Source organism: Lates calcarifer, linkage group LG21 (assembly GCF_001640805.2).
Source record: "Lates calcarifer isolate ASB-BC8 linkage group LG21, TLL_Latcal_v3, whole genome shotgun sequence".
Taxonomy (NCBI): domain Eukaryota; kingdom Metazoa; phylum Chordata; class Actinopteri; family Centropomidae; genus Lates; species Lates calcarifer.
Genome location: NC_066853.1, coordinates 28,300,817 through 28,321,336, shown reverse-complemented (window position 1 = coordinate 28,321,336; position 20,520 = coordinate 28,300,817). Strand labels below are relative to the sequence as shown.

At 40.9% G+C, this 20,520-nt stretch overlaps 1 protein-coding gene across 4 annotated transcripts in view; it reads left to right on the top strand.

Moving 5' to 3' along the window:
• sorl1 (sortilin-related receptor, L(DLR class) A repeats containing) overlaps positions 1–20,520 on the top strand; it is a 91,517-nt gene that overhangs the window by 41,935 nt on the left and 29,062 nt on the right. For all 4 annotated transcript variants that reach the window (XM_018700517.2, XM_018700498.2, XM_018700509.2 and 1 more), the window contains exons 7-19: positions 3,878–3,979; positions 4,603–4,772; positions 5,860–6,052; positions 6,971–7,088; positions 8,361–8,434; positions 9,139–9,227; positions 9,714–9,892; positions 10,653–10,839; positions 12,364–12,492; positions 12,801–12,886; positions 14,037–14,209; positions 14,545–14,676; positions 15,448–15,539. In XM_018700517.2, coding sequence (XP_018556033.1) covers positions 3,878–3,979; positions 4,603–4,772; positions 5,860–6,052; positions 6,971–7,088; positions 8,361–8,434; positions 9,139–9,227; positions 9,714–9,892; positions 10,653–10,839; positions 12,364–12,492; positions 12,801–12,886; positions 14,037–14,209; positions 14,545–14,676; positions 15,448–15,539 — 1,724 coding nt within the window. The remainder of the gene's footprint in view (positions 1–3,877; positions 3,980–4,602; positions 4,773–5,859; positions 6,053–6,970; positions 7,089–8,360; positions 8,435–9,138; positions 9,228–9,713; positions 9,893–10,652; positions 10,840–12,363; positions 12,493–12,800; positions 12,887–14,036; positions 14,210–14,544; positions 14,677–15,447; positions 15,540–20,520) is intronic.

Sequence of the window (20,520 nt, the reverse complement as noted above, 5' to 3'; positions counted from 1 at the left end):
TGGTGTCATATTGTCTCTGCATGATGGAAACAATGTCACTCTGATAGTTCTGACTCAAACCTGGGGTTTGAACATGCACTTCTCCTGTTTGATTTTGTGTCACTTTGGCTGGAGGTTGAACACTTACTAATATTTCATCCATTTGTGATTGTGGTCTTTGTTTAGGCATAACAACAACAACAGCAACAACATTGTCCTTTTCCTGCTTTTCGTTGGGAACAAATGCGTCAGCATGGAGATTTACGATATGTTATAATTTTCACATGGAAGTATTTAGTTTGCCTTGCCATTTCCTGTTCTGGCAAAGGTAAGATTAGAAAAGATTCCTCGCAGTTCATTTGCTTCTTGGTAACAGCTCATAATTTGGCAAACTCAGAACACACTGAATCAACATCTTCATTTGATGCCATTAACACATGGATGTTTTCCATTTACCTTTAAACTTGCTTGCATTTTGAACTCTGTTTTTTCTGACAAGTTTCCATGTACAGACTCAAACCTTTAGGAGTCAACTTAATGCTTCTTTGCGCCACTGGCATTTGGGCATCATCCTCTTTCTTTTTAGTCACATCAGACATTTTAGAGCTTTTTCAAACAGCGTGTAACATTCCAATCAAACTCCAAAAATCAGACCTCCAGCTTGATGATGATGTTAACACAGGAAATAAAGCAAAGGTAACAGCTGACATACAGATCCACTTCGTCAGGTAAACACACATTGTCAGAATTTTATGAATGAAAGTGGCTTGGCAGTTTTGTGTAATTACGCAGCAGTCCAGCGCCATCCATGGCTTCTCACAGACTCATCAGACTTTGCAGTGAAATACTGGCTTTACATCTCCAACAGTTGAACTGTTTTCCAATAATGTTCTTGCAATATTATCACATACCAGTTTTGATGAATGAGTGGAGCGTGGTGATGATCCAGGCCTACAGCCTAGCATCTGCTAATGTAGTCTTCAACAGTGATTGAATGAAACAGTGGATGCAGATAATCCATCAAATCCAAGAAGTTCAGATAAATCCATTAGTGAGGGATTCTTTTGTTTAGTCCAAGGGTGGGTTTTTACTTTATGTAGTGGCTATTTGTCATAAATAAAATTTAAAACTCAACACAAATCAAAGCCACTGATGCGCCGTGGACTAATCCAAATAAGCTAAACAAACTAAATAACTAAAATAACAAATAAAAATAATTCAGTCAAAACAAATGTGCACCCAAAGTAATCAAACTTTTCAACAAATAGCTCTTACACATTAACTCGAAATGACTGATGACTAAGTATAAGAATGATAGCAGAAATGGTCTCTATTGATAAAGAGACAGTTTGGCAAATTTTTCATGAAAATTTGAACATGACAAAAGTGCCAAAATGTGCCAAAGTTGTCCCAAAACTTCTGACTCCTGATCAAAAGGAAAAGCAGTGTCTGGCCCAATCACAGTCCTTGAGCACTCTCTGTATTCACCTGATCTAGAGTTTCTGAGACAACTGCCCGAGGAAGACCTACTGCACTATTTTGATCAGTGGAAGACCCAAATACAGCAGTGTGTTGATGCAGAAGGGGAGTATGTTGAAGGAAAAAGACACTGAAAAATGTTTATGTTGAATAAAATTGTATCACAGCATTAGTCTCGTTATTTAATAGCCATACCTCATTTTATCAGTGGATGTTGGAGAGAGCAGGTCGTAATCCTCAATGACTGTACTTTTACCTTGGTGCAGCTCCAGGTACATGTTAATGGTTTTTTTTCTCTTTCCCACTATTAACTCTGTGATTGCCTGATTGTGCCAGGCTAATGTCAGGTTGATGATGTTGCTACAGAGGGTAACCTCAAAGAGTGGTTTTGTTAACTGCTCAGAATGTGAAGCAAGATGTTAGAAAAGCCAAACTGAGCCAAATACAGTAGCCTCCTTAGAACATATAACATCCTGTAACTATAACCCTCCTGTACCCAGTTGTTCCCTGTTCGTGGATTATGAATCAGCATTTATTTTATGAGTTATGTAAAACTACAAAATGAAACTCTTGGCTGGTGACTGAGAAATGTTTATTAAAAACTGGTGTTATTGTGCTTAACCAAAGATAGTTTTATAGCAAGAGAGATGTTACTCTGTGTCTACCAGCCTGGCATCGGGGTGGATGATGCAGTCATCTACCTTCTTCACAGAGCTCTCTCTTACCTCGATAAACCTGGGAGCACTGTGAGAATCATGTTCTTTGATTTCACCATACAGCCCATGCTCCTGAGGGACAAGCTGGAACACATGGGGGTGGACCAGCATCTCACATTTAGGATTCTGGATTACCTCACCAACTGCGTCTGACATGGTGGTCTGCAGCACGGGTGCTCCGCAGGGAACGGTTCTGGCTCCGTTTCTTTTCACCCTCTACACTGCAGACTTCCTGTATAACTCACTTCACTGCCACCTGCAAAAATTCTGATGACTCTGCAGTCATTGGCCTCATCACAAATGAGGATAACAGGGAGTACAGAGAACTGATGCAGGACTTTGTGGACTGGTGCCTGTGGAACTGCCTCCAGATCAATGCAGGGAAGACCAAAGAACTGGTGGTGGATTTCCGCAGGAGCAGACACTCCGCCCCAACACCAATGAACACCCAGGGAAGAGACACTGAGATGGTGACATCTTATAAGTACCTCGGTGTTCAGCTGAACAATAGACTGGACTGGACAGACAATCCCACTGCACTTTATAAGAAGGCTCAGAGCAGACTCTACCTGCTGAGGAGACTCAGGTCCTCTGGAGTGCAGGGGGCACTTCTGAGGACTTTTTATGACACAGTTATGGCATCAGCCATCTTCTATGGAGTGGTCTGCTGGGGCAGCAGCATCTCAACAGTGGACAGGAAGAGACTGGACAAGCTGATCAAGAAGGCCAGCGCTATCCTGGTGTGCCCCCTCGCCCTGGTGGAAGTGGTGAGAGAGAGGAGAGAGGAGGCCTGATGGACAACGAGTTCCACCCCACACAGGACAGTCTGACAGCACTGAGCAGCTCCTTCACCCAATGTGTGTGAAGGAGAGGTATTGCAGGTCCTTCCTTCCTGCCACTGTCAGACTACAGACTACAGGGATTTGCTTCCATGATTTTCCAACCAAAAAGTACTCAAAAGTCTCTGTAATATACATGCCCAAGCCAAGATAACTCTGATGAAGCTATAATGTAACTCTCTCACACCTATCAAGCAAGCTTTGCTCAAGACCTCCACTCTGTCTACTCTGCATGCTTGTAATTCATGAAAGATCAGAGCTCTTCTCCTTCCAGCTCCCAGTTTCTTAATCTGTTTGTTATGACAATGCTGTTGGAGTTTCTCTCTCTCTCTCTCTCTCTCTTTCTTTCACACACACACATTTCTGCATCCCAATCTTTTTAAGTGTAGATATTTAATGTTTTCTGACTCAACTGTTGAATGTTGTATTATTATTACAACAGAAAAACATCACCAGGACAAATCAACTAACAAAAGTCTCTTTGCCTTATCAACAACCTCACTGCTCTGTGGAGCAGCAGCAATGTACAGCTTTGATATACATGTGACAACTGTGTCTTCCATAAAAGATACAGGCCTTCCAGAGAGTCACAAGACTTTCCGGTTAATCAACATTTTGATGTCATCCAAAATATAATTTCACATTTGTTTTGGGGGATTTTTCTCATCAGGTTTTGTAGAAATTCCTTAAGTGACAGTTAAGTGACAACTTCAGTGACTGGCATGTCAATTCCAAGTTGATGACAAAAAATCACAGCACGTTGCTTGATTGACTGTCTCTAAAATGTTTAATGGTTTAACATAAACTGTGAGTAAATATTCATGGCTCATGAATGAACTGTGTAGTCTCTGTGTCACTCTCCAGAAACTGTTTGGCAGCCATGAACCTTTATCCGTTCAGCTATGGGTTTCCTACAACCGTCAGCCGATGAAAGCTGCTCAGTTTATGACCCGCCATCCAATCACAGTGAGTCTCTTTTTTTTATATCTTGAGTAATGATTCAGAAATAAAGAATTGATGAAATTGAAAGCATGAGATGTTTAAGTTGGACTCGTTATCAGTACCTTTTTGGTCTAGACTGAAATGTGTCCATACAGGAGCAGAAGACAATTAGATAGGTGGAGGTCTTTCTCATTCCAATAATAGGTCAACCAGTTTGACACAGTATGCTGGTACACATGTTATAGATCTACTGTATATTGTAGGAAATCTACAGGTTCATAAAGTATTTGAATTCAGAGTTTGAACTCTTCTGAACTCATCAAATTTATGACCCTGTACAAATTTGTTAGATCATTTTTGAGTCACAGATGAGCAAAAGTCAGTGTCATTACATCCCCAGCTCCGCTCCATTCCTGTCTGTTCCAGTGGATGGTGGATCACTTGAAATAAGCTAATGTGATTCCCCTTTCTAAAAATATATGACACAACTGACATCCTTATTTTGGTGGAAGAACCACCTACACTACCCTGTACAGGGTACTAGTCCTTATGCTGTGATGTCCAGTCTTTTCACATTGTCTCTATTGTGTCCTCAGTAGGTCAGTGACCTAAATATTTCCTCCCCTCTCTCCTTCTCTTCCCAACAGGAGTACTACATAGCAGATGCATCCGAGGACCAAGTGTTTGTGTGTGTTAATCACCAAAACAACATCACACACCTCTACATCTCAGACACCCAGGGCCTGTCCTTCTCTCTGTCGCTGGAAAATGTGCTATATTACAGTCCTGAGGGCTCTGGCAGCAACACACTCATCAGGTGTGCCTCACACACACACACACACACACACGAGTCCAAGAGTCCACTTAGAGGTATCCACAGCTTACATGTGCATGTCTGGAAGCATTATAATAGTATTGGTGTTGGTATTAATACTACTGTATTGTTTTGTCATAATTTGACTGCCTTGTCCCATCCTTGACAACTACTGTGTGTTTGCCCTTCCGTGCACAACTGTAAACAAGTATTAATCACACATTCAGGTGTAACATTGCCCTCTGCATGCACACTCATTGTCATTGCACTGACTGGGAAGGAGAAGGAGCTGAGATTCACGTTCATGTTCACTGACATGACATATATGTAGTACATAATATATGTGTATGTGTAGGACAGGTTGGTAAAAATGCATGTGTGATGTACACTGATCAGCCATAACATTATGACCACTGGTGGATGAAGTGATTAATATTGATCATCTCACTATAACACAGTGTTCTGCTGAGGAGACTTAGGCAGGTCCAACAGGTACTGAATCAGATTGGGATCTGGGGAGTTTGGAGCCCAGGTCAGCATCTTTGGCTCTTTGTTGTGTTCGAGACATTTCTGAGCAGTTTTTGTGGTGTGGTGGGAACATTATCCTGCTGGAGAGGCCCCTGACACTGGGGAGTGTTGTTACCATTGGAGGGGTGTGTGCTTGGTTTGTGACAATAATTAGGTGGGTGGTACGTGACAAAGTAATGTCCAAACAAATGTCAGGACCAAAGGTTCCTCAGCAGAACATTGTGGTATAACAAGATGATCATTGTTATTCACTTCATCCACCAATGGTCATAATGTTGATTGGCTGATCGGTGTATGAACACATGCATGCGGTTTACCTGGGTATCATCAATTCGAGGTAATGAAGTTAAAGATTTCTGTTTACCTTGTAGAGTAATAATTTGTCAACAGTATGCAAAGAGTGATGTGCCTTTAAAAGAAAGAGTACAGCATTAAGCTGAATTTAAAGGAGTATTATGGAAAACTAGCAATTTCTGAAAAAATCACAGAAAAAATAAATTCTGTATGGCACAAAGACAAAGAATTGATGACTTTGCCATCATGTGTTCCCTCTGGGTTTCAGGTACTTTGCCAATGAGCCTTTTGCAGACCTGCACCGTGTGGAGGGGCTGCGAGGCGTTTTCATTGCCACACTCATCAACGGCTCAGTCAGTGAGGACAATATGCGATCAGTCATCACTTTTGACAAGGGAGGGACATGGGAGCTGCTTCAGCCACCTGCTGCTGACAGCCTTGGAGGAACTGTGGACTGCCAGGTATATTGCCAGACCCATGTCTTACGTAATTCTAGATATTTTGTTTGCAGACATTACAACTGTGTTTATTAATGTCATTCATTTCTATCATTGTGAATATGCTTGAGTCATCTTATCAACTTGTCTGATTGTATCATGCAGTTACTCATGTTTGCCACTGTAGATAGTACATCTGCTACACCTATGCTTTCACATGATGTGTAGCAGCTGCAGAGAAGAATGTGGTTTGGTTTTGCAGATGTCTGAGTGTGTCTACAGTATGTGGGATATGTATATATACTATCTATATTAGTGCTGAAGTGATTAAGATAGTTGATTAATTGATTAGGCTGTTGAAAAACAATTAATGAGCAGCAGCCCTAATAATTGATTAACTGTTCAAATAATTTAAACTTTATATTCCATTTATGTAGTAAGAATTTCAAACAATTGCTGATTCTAGCTATGACAATGTTAAAATTTTATGCTTGTCTCAAAAATAATATCAGTTCATCATTTCTGGATGCAAGCTAGTATTGTGGTCATATCCACAACTAAATCACTAAAGTAGGTTCTTTTTGTCATTTTGTGGCATTACAGGGTAATGATATTTCAAAATGAAAGTCAGACCAGCAATATTCTATTAATATTGACATCTCCGTAAGACGCATCGATACAGGTTTAACGAACTGTTGATGGTACTGTTCTGTCAGCCCATTGTATTGGCAAGCCAATATTTTTCACCATACTAAGTGCTAGACTCCTTTTTATCTTACACATACAGTTGTATTTGTAAGTGGAAGTATAAGCACTCAGAATAGGAAGGTTGGGTGGCAGAGAAATTTTTTATGATGTTGATCAGGGGTAGTGGAAAGAAGAGGGCTGAAACAAACAACTAAAGAACATCATCTGACTCTTCGGTCCTCTCCTCCCCTTCAGCTCAGTAAAGGTTGCTCTCTTCACCTGGCTCAGCGCTGGAGCCAGCTGTTCAACATCCAGCTGAGGAGGATGCCCATTTTATCCAAGGACTCTGCACCTGGAGTCATCATGGCCACAGGTTGGACAACGAGTACTAACATCACTGATAAGAGAGTGTTTCAAGAATCATCATTTTTGAACCACATACATTAATTTTAGTGGTTGAGATCACAAAGTGTGCCTTTAAACCTTTATTTTTAACCCACCCTGAAGCAGTTAAATCTCATTCTTACAATTCTAGAATCTGAGTGAAGACAGTGTGTTATCATAAGAATGCGAAAATTGTTTCAAGATGTTGTAGAAGAATTTATCAGAATGAAGCAGAATGAGTTTCTGCTGCTCAAACAGATTGTCCCTGCAGTTGGACGCCTCTTTGCCTCTTTATAGCTGGTGGAAAGCATTGATTTACTGATACTCTCCAGTGTCCAGGAGACTGGACATTGTTAATCACTGCTCCATGTGCATCTGGCTGAGCATTGTTGTGATGGAGTTCTCCCTAGAAAATGAGAGTGTTGCCTCTATGTGGCTGTGAGTTGCTGAGTGGAAGGCTCTGGTTCTTGGGTGTATTTAACAGCTAAGAGTGTTTGGCCTTCTTTGAGTCTGGAAAGGGTCCTACCTTTTTGTGGATGAGATTCACCCTGAGATGCTGGATATCGTTCGACTGTCTTGGTTGACACGCCTCTTGTTGTATGGAGATTGGGGATAGTACCTTTGAAGTGGTATATCTAGGTGGTGGTTCACATTTTCAAAAAGGGGGACAGGAGGATGTGCTCCATTTATCAGGGTATCATGCTGTTAACCCCAGGGTGCTGGAAAGGAAGCTCTGACCGATTTTCAAACCTCAGATCCTGCAGGAGCAAAGCTGATTCTGTTCTGGCCGTGGACAGTAACATTAAATTTTGACACTGAGAATAAATTTGGCATTGAAAACAAAACCTGAACTGAAAAAGAAAACACTGGCATTGAAAAAGTTTTCACAGAAAAATGACACACAGGCATCAAAAACAATTTTAGAATTATATTTAGAATGTATGTAATATTTTAGAAATATGTTTTTGTTCTATATTGATATTTTTTGTATTATGATGTGTTTTTTAATGTCAGTCTGCAGACTTTCTGTCTTGTGTTCTATGTTTAGTGTCAGTTTTAAAAAGAAATTATGATGTCAATTTTGGTTTTCACTTTCAACTTTCTGTCAGAGAGAGAGTGAGAGAGAGAGAGATAAAGAATGCTATAATTTGAGTTGAGTTACAAATATCTTTTGCATCTTAAAGGAACAACAGTGGCCACATGAAGTGTGTAATAATAATAAGTGTGTTGTCTAAAATACCTATTTGTCCGCTGATTGCAGGATCTGTGGGCAGGAACCTAGCCAGCAAACCTAATGTGTATGTATCTAGCAGTGGTGGAGCCAGGTGGAGAGAGGTCAGTATACAGTGTAGCAGTGTAGCCTGCAAATGTAAGCAAGTGTGATAACTTTATCTGCATTTTTGCCACAATTTACCTATCATTCTTGAATCAGCTTAGAGTGTAGTTTGCCTATTATTCTTGAATTATACTGTATAATTAATTGATTAATTTATTGTAATTAATATTTGAAAAATGGGTGCCGTTAAAAAAAATCATTACAATACCCACATTTATGAACTGTGACCCATGTTTCAATTTTTTAACCTTTAAGTCCTAAAGACCTTTAAGCCACATTATTTGAATGATTAAGCCAGGAGAAACAAGCTATAGACCCAACATCGGACATATTATGAAGTTGTTATGGTGCATGTGTTTGCGAGAAATTGCCTTGTTATGCATCCAGCACAGACAGAGCAACATTGCAATGTGTTTGGTAGAATACAAATGTTGATAATTTGAAATTGTGCTAACCTTAAATATTAATATAATGAACATAAAATCTTACCCATTAATCAGTAAAAATTTTAGAACTATCATTGTGTTCTGTCCCATGCTGGCATCCTGTTCAACAGCAATTCACATTCCACCCTTCCAGATTAATTAAGTCTTGTATTTATTGTAAAAGTCAGAATATTTTAGGTCACAGATAAATTGTTTCATGTCCTATTGTGCACTGTACACTCTAATAGAAAGCATCCATGTTTCCTGTAATAATACAGGCACTGGCAGGCCCTCATTTCTACACATGGGGTGACCATGGTGGTATCCTGATGGCTATTGCACAAGGAGGTGCAGCTACACATCTTAAGTAAGTCCAAATGGGCTCTTTTAAATGTTCTCCCTATGCAAGAAATAAATCAGATTTAAGCTTAGAAGCATTCAGCATTAGTCATTCAGCTAAACAAAGCTTCAAAATTGGAAGAGGCACACTGTTACTCAAAGGTTTCCTTTTGAAATCCCTAGATAACTTGAGGAAATCTGGGGAGTAAAGCACATAAACAGAATCTGTCCCAGTGGATGTGTTCATTAATCAGCAGGAGCAGAATTGTTAGAATGTGAAACAACTAACAAATAAACCCTCCTTCAGCATAAACCATATCATTATGACTAGGTTTAATCACTGGTATTTTTTACAGATGACATCATCTTTTCTCTTTTACTGTTGGTCAAGGAAAGAGCAGATATAAAATTTAGTCAGTCAACGCCACATGAAAACAGCTCAAAGATTGTCTAAAAATGCTCCAATTGTTGTTTATCCAAAAGATGAATTAAATATTGACCATATCCCTGTCAGGTTCAGCACCAATGAAGGTGAGACTTGGACCGACTTTAAGTTCTCAGACAGGGAGGTGTATATTTACCAGCTGCTGACGGAGCCGGGAGAGAAGAGCACCATCTTCACCATCTTTGGCTCCTATGCTAACCAGAGACACAGTTGGCTCATCCTTCAGGTCAACACTTCCGACGTTCTGGGTATGTTTCACAGTGAGAAGGAGGTTGAGAGAGGAGTGGAGAGCTCTTATGTAGGAGATTCTCAGCTCTTACCAAAAACAGCATACAACAGCTATTTGTAGGTTTACATTTCAGCTATACTACTCAACAACAGATTTAATTCAGAGCTCCAGACTAACTTTTTACACTAGTTGCACTGGCGTACTCCCTACAGTCTGTCACAAGACTCAGTATGATTGAGTCATGTGAGATTGTAGACAGAGTTCTCTCTGAGCCACAAAGTGCAGCCTGTTGCCACTAATGAAAAGTTTGTTTTGATTTGTCTCTGCCCTTGTATTTAAATACATTTATTTTATATGTAAGCATATAACTGAACAAGGTCTTTGATGGAAATGTTTTGTGTTAAATTCTCTTGATTGAGCAAGTGAGGACAATGTGCTGGTTTCTTCTTACTTAGACATGTCTGCATTGTCCACTCACCTGTCGCAATGATCATTCAGGTGTGCAAGAAATTTTTGATGACTTAAGAAATTATCTTTAGCATAAGTCTTATAGCAGCCAAGACTTTTCTTTTCTTTTTCATTAGTAAAAAAGAGAAGAATTTTTTTAGCACCAAACTGCAAGGACAGTACAACTTCCAGTTGACCAGTTTTTGATGAGGTACTTAGGTGGGTATTGTTATTAAGTTTGTAGGAAGAATTATGCTAAGTGGAAATATACTTGAGAAAAACTTGTCATGTCAATATCATGTATCTATGGTTTGTCTTTTTTTTTTTTTCAGGTGTGCCGTGTTCAGAGGCTGACTACAAGCGCTGGTCTCCATCAGATGAGCATGGTAACGAGTGTCTGTTGGGCAGAGAGATAACATTTAAGAGACGAGCACCTCATGCTACATGTTTTAATGGAGAAGACTTCGACAGGCCCGTCACCATCTCTAACTGCTCCTGCACACGCCAGGACTATGAATGGTTAGGGACCCACATGCTCAAAACATTCACATTCCTCATTGAGTGCCTATTTTATCACTGTTTGTTGTGGAAAAATTGTCACTATTCCACTGGCATCTGAGATGGAAATAGTTGTGTTTCTATGCTTATCAGTAAAGGAAGCTCAGTTTGGACTGTATGGATTTTATAAATAAACAAGGAGTGAAGACTATCACTTCTGTTACCTGTAGGAGAGGAATGCGGTACCATGCATATTGTGTGGGATATCACATCCCAATGTGTCCTGGCTTAAAACACTCCTATTCATGCCTTAAAGTAGACAATCTATGGTGATGAATGTGTGGCCCTTCCCGTTATCCCTCAGTTCAATGGTTGCGCTTTGCCGAGCTTAGTTGGGAAGCAGGCAAAATGTTCTTCTCCTGCAGGGAACAGAAGTTATAGTCACAACCTTTCATTCTGCTTTTAAACCTGGTGCAACACACTCTGTATATTAACACCCTGTACATCAGTCACTGACACCAGAGGCAAAAACCTCAAATTATTCAGCAGAGAGGACAGAATGAGCTACCAAGGAGCTGTGAAATCCAGATGAAAAAAATGGACAGTGTGTGGTGAAGACCAACTGGCTGATGCACAAATATCACCAAGAGACACACCTTTAAACATTGCCCATGATGTTGCAGTAGCCCTGGTCAAAGGCACCCTAACACCATGAGACACTGGGTATGCAGAAGGGCAGAAGCTCTGGTGCTCAGCAACCTTAGAGCTATATGCTGTAGAGATAACCTTAGGTACATAAGCTGCGTTGTATACTGTATTGTAATCTTCAGACCATTAGAAGCAAAATAGGTACAGACAGGTCCTGCAGGAATGACAAATCCTCTATCATGGAGCATTGCAGTGGAAGAACATTTAGTTTCTGAAACCACTGCTTAAAAAACTGCCATATAGAAGCATACAAAGCTCTGTGAGATGCCTAAGAGCCTTCAGTCATTGGCACCACATTAAAGGGCAAAGCCCTAGCTATTAAGTTGGACTTTTCAACAGATAAGCATGCAGACTTAACAATTTGGGGCATAAGTGAACCACCTCCCTTCCTGAGAAAGGAGCTGCTCCACTTCCATTCTTCTTTGCTGCCCAGTGGTACAGGGAGAAAAAGAACATGTCACGTGAAGTCACCTCAAACTGCCAACAAGCACTGTCAGAGGTTTCCAGCCTTGCCAACCTCTCATCATCACAGCTCTTAAAGACAAAATGAGGCAAATTCTCTCACACCATATTATAATGATTTAGCTAAAATGATTATAACAATGTAGCTTTAGTGTGCTATGAGATTTCTATCATATTAGAGGTAGATGGAACTGACTGGCTGGTATCTGATATAATAACATTGATCCATTATCTCTACCATTATCAACATCTGTAAGCTCCCATCGCAACACACAAGAAGTCTTTTAAAATGCACATATGGTCCTGCCAATAGTCAAGGAATAACTTAACTGGCTGTTTATTTTCTTTTTCTCCTCCTCCTCTTTCTCCTCTTAGTGACTATGGCTTTAAGCTGAGTGAAGACCTGTCTCTGCAGGTGTGTGTGCCTGACCCTGAGTTCTTAGGTGACCTCTATGCTCCTCCAGTTCCATGTCCTGTAGGTACCACTTACCGCCGCAGCAAAGGGTAAGCTGCAGTTACCTGACTTAATAGTGCAAAAATATGCAGCTTTTTTTGTGTGGCTTATTAGCCATTAAAAGATAACACAGCTCAAATGCACAACAGATGCAGATATGAACCCCTTACCTGCTGTACATATATAACAAAGTAATGAGGAGCTACAGTCATCAGCTACAGTTTTTATTATGTTAATTAGTTTTTATTACCTGACAATTACTCAGAATGCTTTTGTTCTCATGGGTTTATTACAGCTACTGTAAGACTTTATGTAGTATCCAACTGATTTTTTTCCCTGATTTTTTTCCCTGTGGCAGCTACAGGAAGGTACCAGGGGACAGCTGTAGTGGAGGAGATGTGGAGTCTAGGCTGGATGGAGAGATGTTGCCTTGTCCTGTTGGAGGTAAAATTGTACTTTATCAGATTTGATAAATCTGTGAGAAAAGCAGTTCATTTGGAGTTACACTATTAGAAGTGCCATGTGCAGTTCATAAATGCATTGTGCGTATCGTTGAGGCATTTCCTTTCTCAGAAAACATTTACAAAGCCAATTTAAAAAAGAAATATAATGATAACTATAACTTTTTTGTGTGTTACTACTACCACAATCAGTGGAGAGAGCACACAGGTTCGTTAGCATTAACACTGCAAGTTAAGCCTCAAGAATTGCCATTGTTTTTAAGGGACTGTTTTTGAATCTTACTGCTGGAATCTTTGTTGTCTTCTTGTAGAATGAATGTAAAGGGGTTGGATTAGGTTTAGCATAATCGCAAATAATCCTTTATTTGCCACATAGCTGACATACAGTGACTGCACCTGGGAATACCTGGAATACGTTAATGGTGGGTCTACAAACTCATATATACGTCTCACATTATACAAGCTCCCTGAATCAATGACATTATTCTATTGCTAATACAGAGTCTTGTAATGTGAGACCCAGTGGTGGAGAGTATTGCGCAGGGAGAGGAAAAAAGCCCTTAAAAGGGCTATGGATTACCACTACCTATCTAACGGTATTTACAGTAACAAAGATATACCTACTGTAGGTCATGGCTTAAAGAGCAATACAAAAATTTGTCTTCTTTAAACATGTATTGTGGGAAAACATATAATTTTAATTGAAAACTTGTGGTAGGATGTATGGGAAGGGGTGTGTGTGGTTGAAAATGAATGAATCTGTGAATTACTCTGAAAATAAATTATGAAATGATCTTGGTTGTTTATACAAGTACCTCTTGGGAAAACTATATGTTAAGATACTGAAGTCTCTGAAATGAAGCAGTCCAGGGGGTGCAAGGATTTGAAATTCTGTTAAATTTTCAGATTTGGGTGATGTGTACTACTAACTGCAGTTATTTTATTAGCAATTTCTATGACCAAGACATACCTAATGTAACTTGAAAATGTAAGAGAATTATAAGTTAAATTTAACTTCAGCCTGCTGGTGTGCCATAATCATGTCAGTACTTCTGAGACACTATATTGTGATTGGTAAGTAGTTAAAATGTGTATTTAATTTCTCATCACTAATGTCTGCTGTGTTCTTGCAGAGAGCAACGAGTTTATCCTGTATGCGGTGAGGAACTCCATCCATCGGTATGACCTGGCCACGGGCACAGACCAGGCCCTGCCTCTGGCTGGCCTCAGGGAGGCTGTGGCTCTGGACTTTGACTATGACAAGAACTGCCTGTATTGGGCTGACATCTCACTGGACACCATACAGGTTAATAGTGAACTGCTCCATGAAGCAGCCAGACCAACAGTAGATTTACTTTGACTCACTCAGTTCAAAGTGTTGATAGAGTTTGTTTTTTAATGTACAAAAACAGAGGGAAGCAGGGCTTACTCAAGAGGACCTTGTTAAGTAGACACAGTTTTACTTAAATATTGTCCTGCCAAAGTGGGATTTTCTCACTTGTGAAATTAATGTAATTGCTACTGCTCAAAGTTATGCACCCCAAGTATCCCATTTGTTTTCAATATTTTTCTCAGTGTTTCACAGGTCACCTATCACCTATCATCACCTATTACCTGTAATTGTTTCCCTGTCTCCTACAGCGTCTGTGTCTGAATGGCAGTACAGGTCAGGAGGTTGTAGTGAGGAAAGACCTGCAGAATGTGGAGGCCCTGACCTTTGACCCTATCAGTAGACTGCTCTACTGGGTTGATGCTGGAGCACAGAAGATTGAGGTATAGAAGTGTTTTGTATGTGTTATCAAGCTTTTATCAGGCTAAAATAATCCTGTTCATTTTCATCCAGCTAATTTCTTTCAGTTAGAGGTTCAATTTGTTAATCATAAGGTTATGAGTGTTATTTTGTTCGGCATTGTGGCTCACATTATTTCCACTGTTTCCACACTTTAGTTACAATTAATACAGTTGGTCATGTTTATTGCTTATATTAAACAACCTGCATAATCACCAACTTAAAAAAAAGTTATTTGTACCTTTGAAAAAATACTTCAAATAGGAGCATTTATGTTAGTTAACTAAAGTTATTTGTCAAAGTAACCTTCAGCATGACAAAGACTTTCCTGATTTTCCATTGACTGGTAAGAAAAAATGGCTTTAACAGGTGGCCACATGTACTATTAATGAGGATGATCATGATGACGCTAACACCCCAGAGCCAACTGGCTCAGCAGCTATGAAGCAGACTCTAGTTGAGGTCAAGTCTGTGTCCTCCCATGTGAATAGCATGGATGAAGCAGTTGAGGCACACCTAGATGGTAATGACAGAGCCTTAAGTGAAATTTAAAAAATCAGTCAAAATCTCTGTCCCTTATCTTTCTAACTTGTTGATATATGTACAATTATTTTATTAATAGTTTTGCATACAACCCAATAAAGTGATAAAAAATGTCTTAATTAGAAGATTTTGCCCTGTGATTCAAAGAGCTCTAGCACAGAAGATACACCATACAGACATATAAAAACGTTTAACTGTTGTTGTGTTTGAAGGTTTCTAACCCTGATGGAGATTTGCGCCACACTCTGCTCAACTCTTCTATTCTGGAACATCCTCGTGCTCTGGTTTTGCTTTCTGGAGAGAGGTAAAAACTCACACGTGTAATTGAATACGAATTGAATGTATGAAAAAGTATGAAAAGCCTCATTGTCATTATACATTCCCTAATCTCCTCAATATGATTAAAATAGATTGTGTGGTCTTTTATTTAAGAAACCAACATCAAAAAATGTTTGTAAATGTTTGTAAATTTAAGTTAATAATTTCTGAGGCTTTTAAAACATTACAATGTTATGATCAGATGGAAAAAATACAAAATGCTGATTTTGTTTTTAAAGTAAAATTTTGATTATGCTTAAGTATTATTTACACTGTTGTGGCCAGAAAATTGTGGATTGTGGCTTTAACAAAAGTTACAAATTTAACTAAATGATGGTGCAGCTTTAAGCGCTGGATCTACCCTCTCACGCATCCAACACCAGGGGCAAGTCCGAAACTAGAGCCCTCAGGGTTCTTGGGGGACGTGTCCTCTGAGCCCCCTTTAAGAAGAGGGACCAGCCTGTGGCTCCCCACTGTACCATTATCAGTTTGAGCATGACCCCAAGAAATAGCGGCTACATACACCCTCAAACTAGAGGGTGAGCGGCCTTCATCCAGGAGGGACTGCAGGAATTCCAAAATAATAGGTACCCCACAATGCCCTGGGTCCTCACTCCAAGCAGCACACCAATGAGAAAAGAGCTCCCACCTATTCTCATACAGTAAGCGGGTGGATGGCGCTTTGGCATTCAGAATAGTCCTTCTGACTGTGTCCGGGGAAAGGAAGTGGAGAATATTGTCCACACACTGATCATGGTGATATTTAGAGCCATACCAGTGATGGTTGTGCTCTGAGAGGGATTCGGAGAGCTCTTCTGGAAAATTCACAGTGAGGCCCAACCGGGCCACGTGAGAAAGGAGGACAGCCATGTCCCGGGCTGCCTGAGCCCTGGATGGTGCACAGATCAGCCAGTTGTCCAGGTATTGCAGGATTTTCATAAGCCGAAATTGCAGGCAAGAGGGCTGCTGCTATAAATCTGGTGAACGCTCGTCGGGAGAAGGAGAGACCGAATGGAAGCACCCTGAACTGAAAACAACAGCCTTGGAAGGCAAAATGTAAAAACTACCTCTGGTGAGCTACAGTGGGAACATGAAAGTGGGCATCCCTAAGATCTAAGGATGTGAACCATTCCCTTTAAGCAACAGTTCGAAGAAGCATCCAGACTTATTGAGGGCAGTAGGCACGTGTGCTGCTGTGTCATAACCTCTGCACAGGAGGTTATCTGTGAACAGTAACAGTAAGGCAGCAGGGGCTGGCCTGCGCCTGAAAAAGGCACTAACCCGTGCCTGAAAAAGGCACTAACCAGTGCCTATTTCAGATGCAATCAAGCCAAGGCCCCTGATTTGTCCAGGGAGCCCTGCTCTGAGGAATGGGCCCCCTTTTCCTCAACATCATAAAAGAGAGTAGCTGAAGCCGCTACTGAGATGACCATTTTTTTGTGTGCATGCATCAACTCGCATGCAGCCTGTTGCAGTCGCTCTGGCTTCACTTTCTTAACTTTCTAATTAAACAGTTTTACTTTTTATTTCTTTTTTCTATCCCTTTTCTATTTTATATTTCTATTTATATCCCTTTTTAAATATGCTCATTTGGAGAGTTACAGCCCTTTTGTTCGCCGTGGGACTGCTCTTTTCTGCAACCACAGTGCAACTACTCCATGTCGAATGCATTGTTTACTCCAGGAATCAGCTGATCGACCTGAAGCTGGCCGGCCTTGAGGTCAGACCAACAGAGATTCCAGCTGGAGAAAAACACACCAGGGATGCAAACGGGGAAAGAAACAGCAGAGGAAGAAGGACTAGCTAAGAGAGAGGAGACTTACAGAGAGGAGGAGATTTAAGCTGTGTCTCCCCTCTCTCATCATGGGGAACGTGAGGTCCCTGACAAATAAAATGGAACGAGCTGACGTCGCTAGCCCAGGGTCAGAGGGAGTATCAGGATTGTGGCTTAATGTGCTTCACTGAGACATGGCTGCACCAGGATATGATGACCTGATGACAATGTCTCCATCAAGGGCTTTCACACTGTACAGGCTGACAGCACCAAGAGTGGTAAGCATAAAGGAGGGGGGCTTGCCGTTCTAGTGAACAACCAATGGTGTAGTACTGCTCTCATCACCATCAAGGAGCGTATTTGCGGCCTGGACATTGAACTCTGTTGGACTGCGACCATATTATCTGCCATGGGAGTTCTCTCATGTTATCATTGCAGTTTATGTTCCCCCCTCGGCCAATCCAAAGTCGGTAAGTGACACCATTCACTCCGCCATAGCCCGGTTACAGACTCAACACCCGAGTGCTCATTCATTGCTATCTCGGGTGACTTCAGCCACATCACCATGGACACTACACTCCCCACATTCACCCAGTATGTGAGCTGTCCCACCAGAGAGAAGAAAACCATCAACCTGCTGTATGCAAACATTAAGGATGCATACAGCTCCTCTGCCTACAACTAGCACCTACTCCTCTTTCTCTCCCTCCCCCTTCTAACAACCCCTCATCATCCTGTGATGACCCCCCTCACACCTGTCACCTCCACACTGGACATCACTGCTGATCATGTCAGGAGACAGCTGAAGAGACTCCACTCAGGCAAGTCTGCAGGTCCAGATGGGGTGATCCCCAGGACTTCAAAGCCTGTGCAGCCCAGCTATGTGGAGTGCTTCACCATGTCTTGAGCCTGAGCCTGAGTCTTCAGAGGGTCACCGTGCTGTGGAAGACGTCATGCCTCATCCCTGTGCCGAAGATGCTGCGTCCAAGTTGTTCCAAGTACTATAGACCTGTGGCACTGATGTCACACATAATGAAGACCCTGCAAAAACTCATACTGGATCAGCCCCGGCCCATGGTCAGACCCCCTCCAGTTCACCTACCAGCCCAGGAGTTGGACTACCTGTGCAACCTGATTGGGCTGCAGGTATCACCTCATGCTGCCAGTAGTGACAAGGACACTAGCAGAACACAAAACTAAAGAATCAGTCAGGAAGCATAAGGAGAGAGCAACTGTCTGTGGCCACCACATGTAAAACCATTCCCTTTGGGAACGTCACAGTGATGCGGTCAGCAAGCATCACTGAAGTGCTCACATGACGTTAAAGCACACCCTTGAGTGTAATATTGCAATTATACAACTATTACCAACAAATTAGAATGTAGAATCAAAATCTGTTCATGTTGAGGAGCAATTTGTTCTCAAATTTAAAAGGTTTTGGCGAGTGATTTTCCCGTTTCCATGGAAGTATGGGGTCTGACTAATAACTAATAACAGTCACAACTCCTATGTGTAATTGAACCAAGTTTACCACTACAGCAAATAATCAGACCCTTAGTAACGACCTATCAACAGAAATGATTTTGTAGTCCCAGATGAGTGAACTCTGAGCTGACGTTAATGCTTTATTGAGGTCTTGGACTTTACTGAACTAAATCAATAGCCTACTACACAAATAAATGCTTACTTTTATCAACAATGTTATTACAAAGATACTGCATTTTTTTACTCACACAGATGTAGCTTCTGCAACCACAAACTTTTACATGAATTTTAAGTTATAACGCCATGTCACCGACACAGCTGATGGAGAAAGCTGAGGCACTTGCGCCAAGGAAAACAAGCATCACTGAAGTGCTCAAATGACGTTAAAGCACACCGTTGAGTGTAATCTTGTGATTATACAACTATAATGTATATGGTGGAGTAATATTTTTAGTGATGAGTAAGGTGTGCTGTCATGCTGATTTGAACACATTCTAAATGTCTTGTTGACTAATCAGATTGCTTAGTCGGATCTACTTGTTGTATAATATTAAATATTAAATCATTGAAGCAGACATGCCTCTTCTCCTTAGCAAAACATCTGTGGAGTCCTGAGTGACAGAAAAAATGTGTGGCAAGGACACAGAAGTTATTTCTAATTGAAATACATTGGTCTGAATGTCGTGTTGAGAGGCACGAAAAAAATGGAAAATTCATGTCTGTGGGCACAAATCAATAGATTAAATTTCATGACTATTTCACAAACTGCCATTAGGCCAAGTTTGTAATATTATACCACCTGCTGGGAGCAGGGGGCAAAAACCATCACCTTCACCAACAAGGGATGTTGAAACATCTCACAAGTAAGCTCGAACAAGAGCACTATTGTTAACTGCAGGCAGGAGTTACATCACAATAAGTATTGGGAGCGGGGTCCGGAAACACCAACAAGTGTTGCTGTAGTACTTGGTAGCTTAGCACAGGCAAGAACACTGCTGCTAAATGAAGGCACAAAGTATACACTAGGAAACACCTCCCTCACCATCAGGGGCTGCTACAAGACTCAATAAGCGCAGGCAAGAGCACCATCGCTGAGAGCATTGCCGAGAGACTCACTGAGCTCCCACCCAGAAGAAGATGTTGCAGCCTCTCAGAGGGCGAGTGTTCCGCAACTCTGGCCAATGTGGTTATGAGACTACCAGTGGCAGGTTCAGTTCAACTTTGAAGAAGTAGCTAAGTACCACAGTAGTGAATCTGTGAAGCAAGAAGATGAAAAGGGACGGATTCTCTGATGAAACCGGATATCTAAAACTTACACTCTTACGTGCTCTATAACAAGAGTTGGTTAGTTAGAGTTTGTTCCACCTCTGCAAACATAGTTTGGCTTTCATTTAAGATGATCTCGGTCAACAGTAACTACACTGTGCTGTTCACTTTTATTCCCTTTTGTTTTGATCATGAAGGGAATTTATTTATACCCCACTGAACTCACTTCCCTTTTCTTTCCTGTCTGGTCTCTCTTATTAGGACAAATATAAGGCCATTTTTGTAACTAGTCTCACTTGTATTTGTAAGGAAGGAGTCACTCAGGGTCCTTAGACTAGGCCAACTGGTAATATTTGACACAGTACATTTAAATCAAATATTTGACGAATCCCAATTATAATACATCAGGTAAATCACAAAGTTCTTATCACTGTTGCTTTTA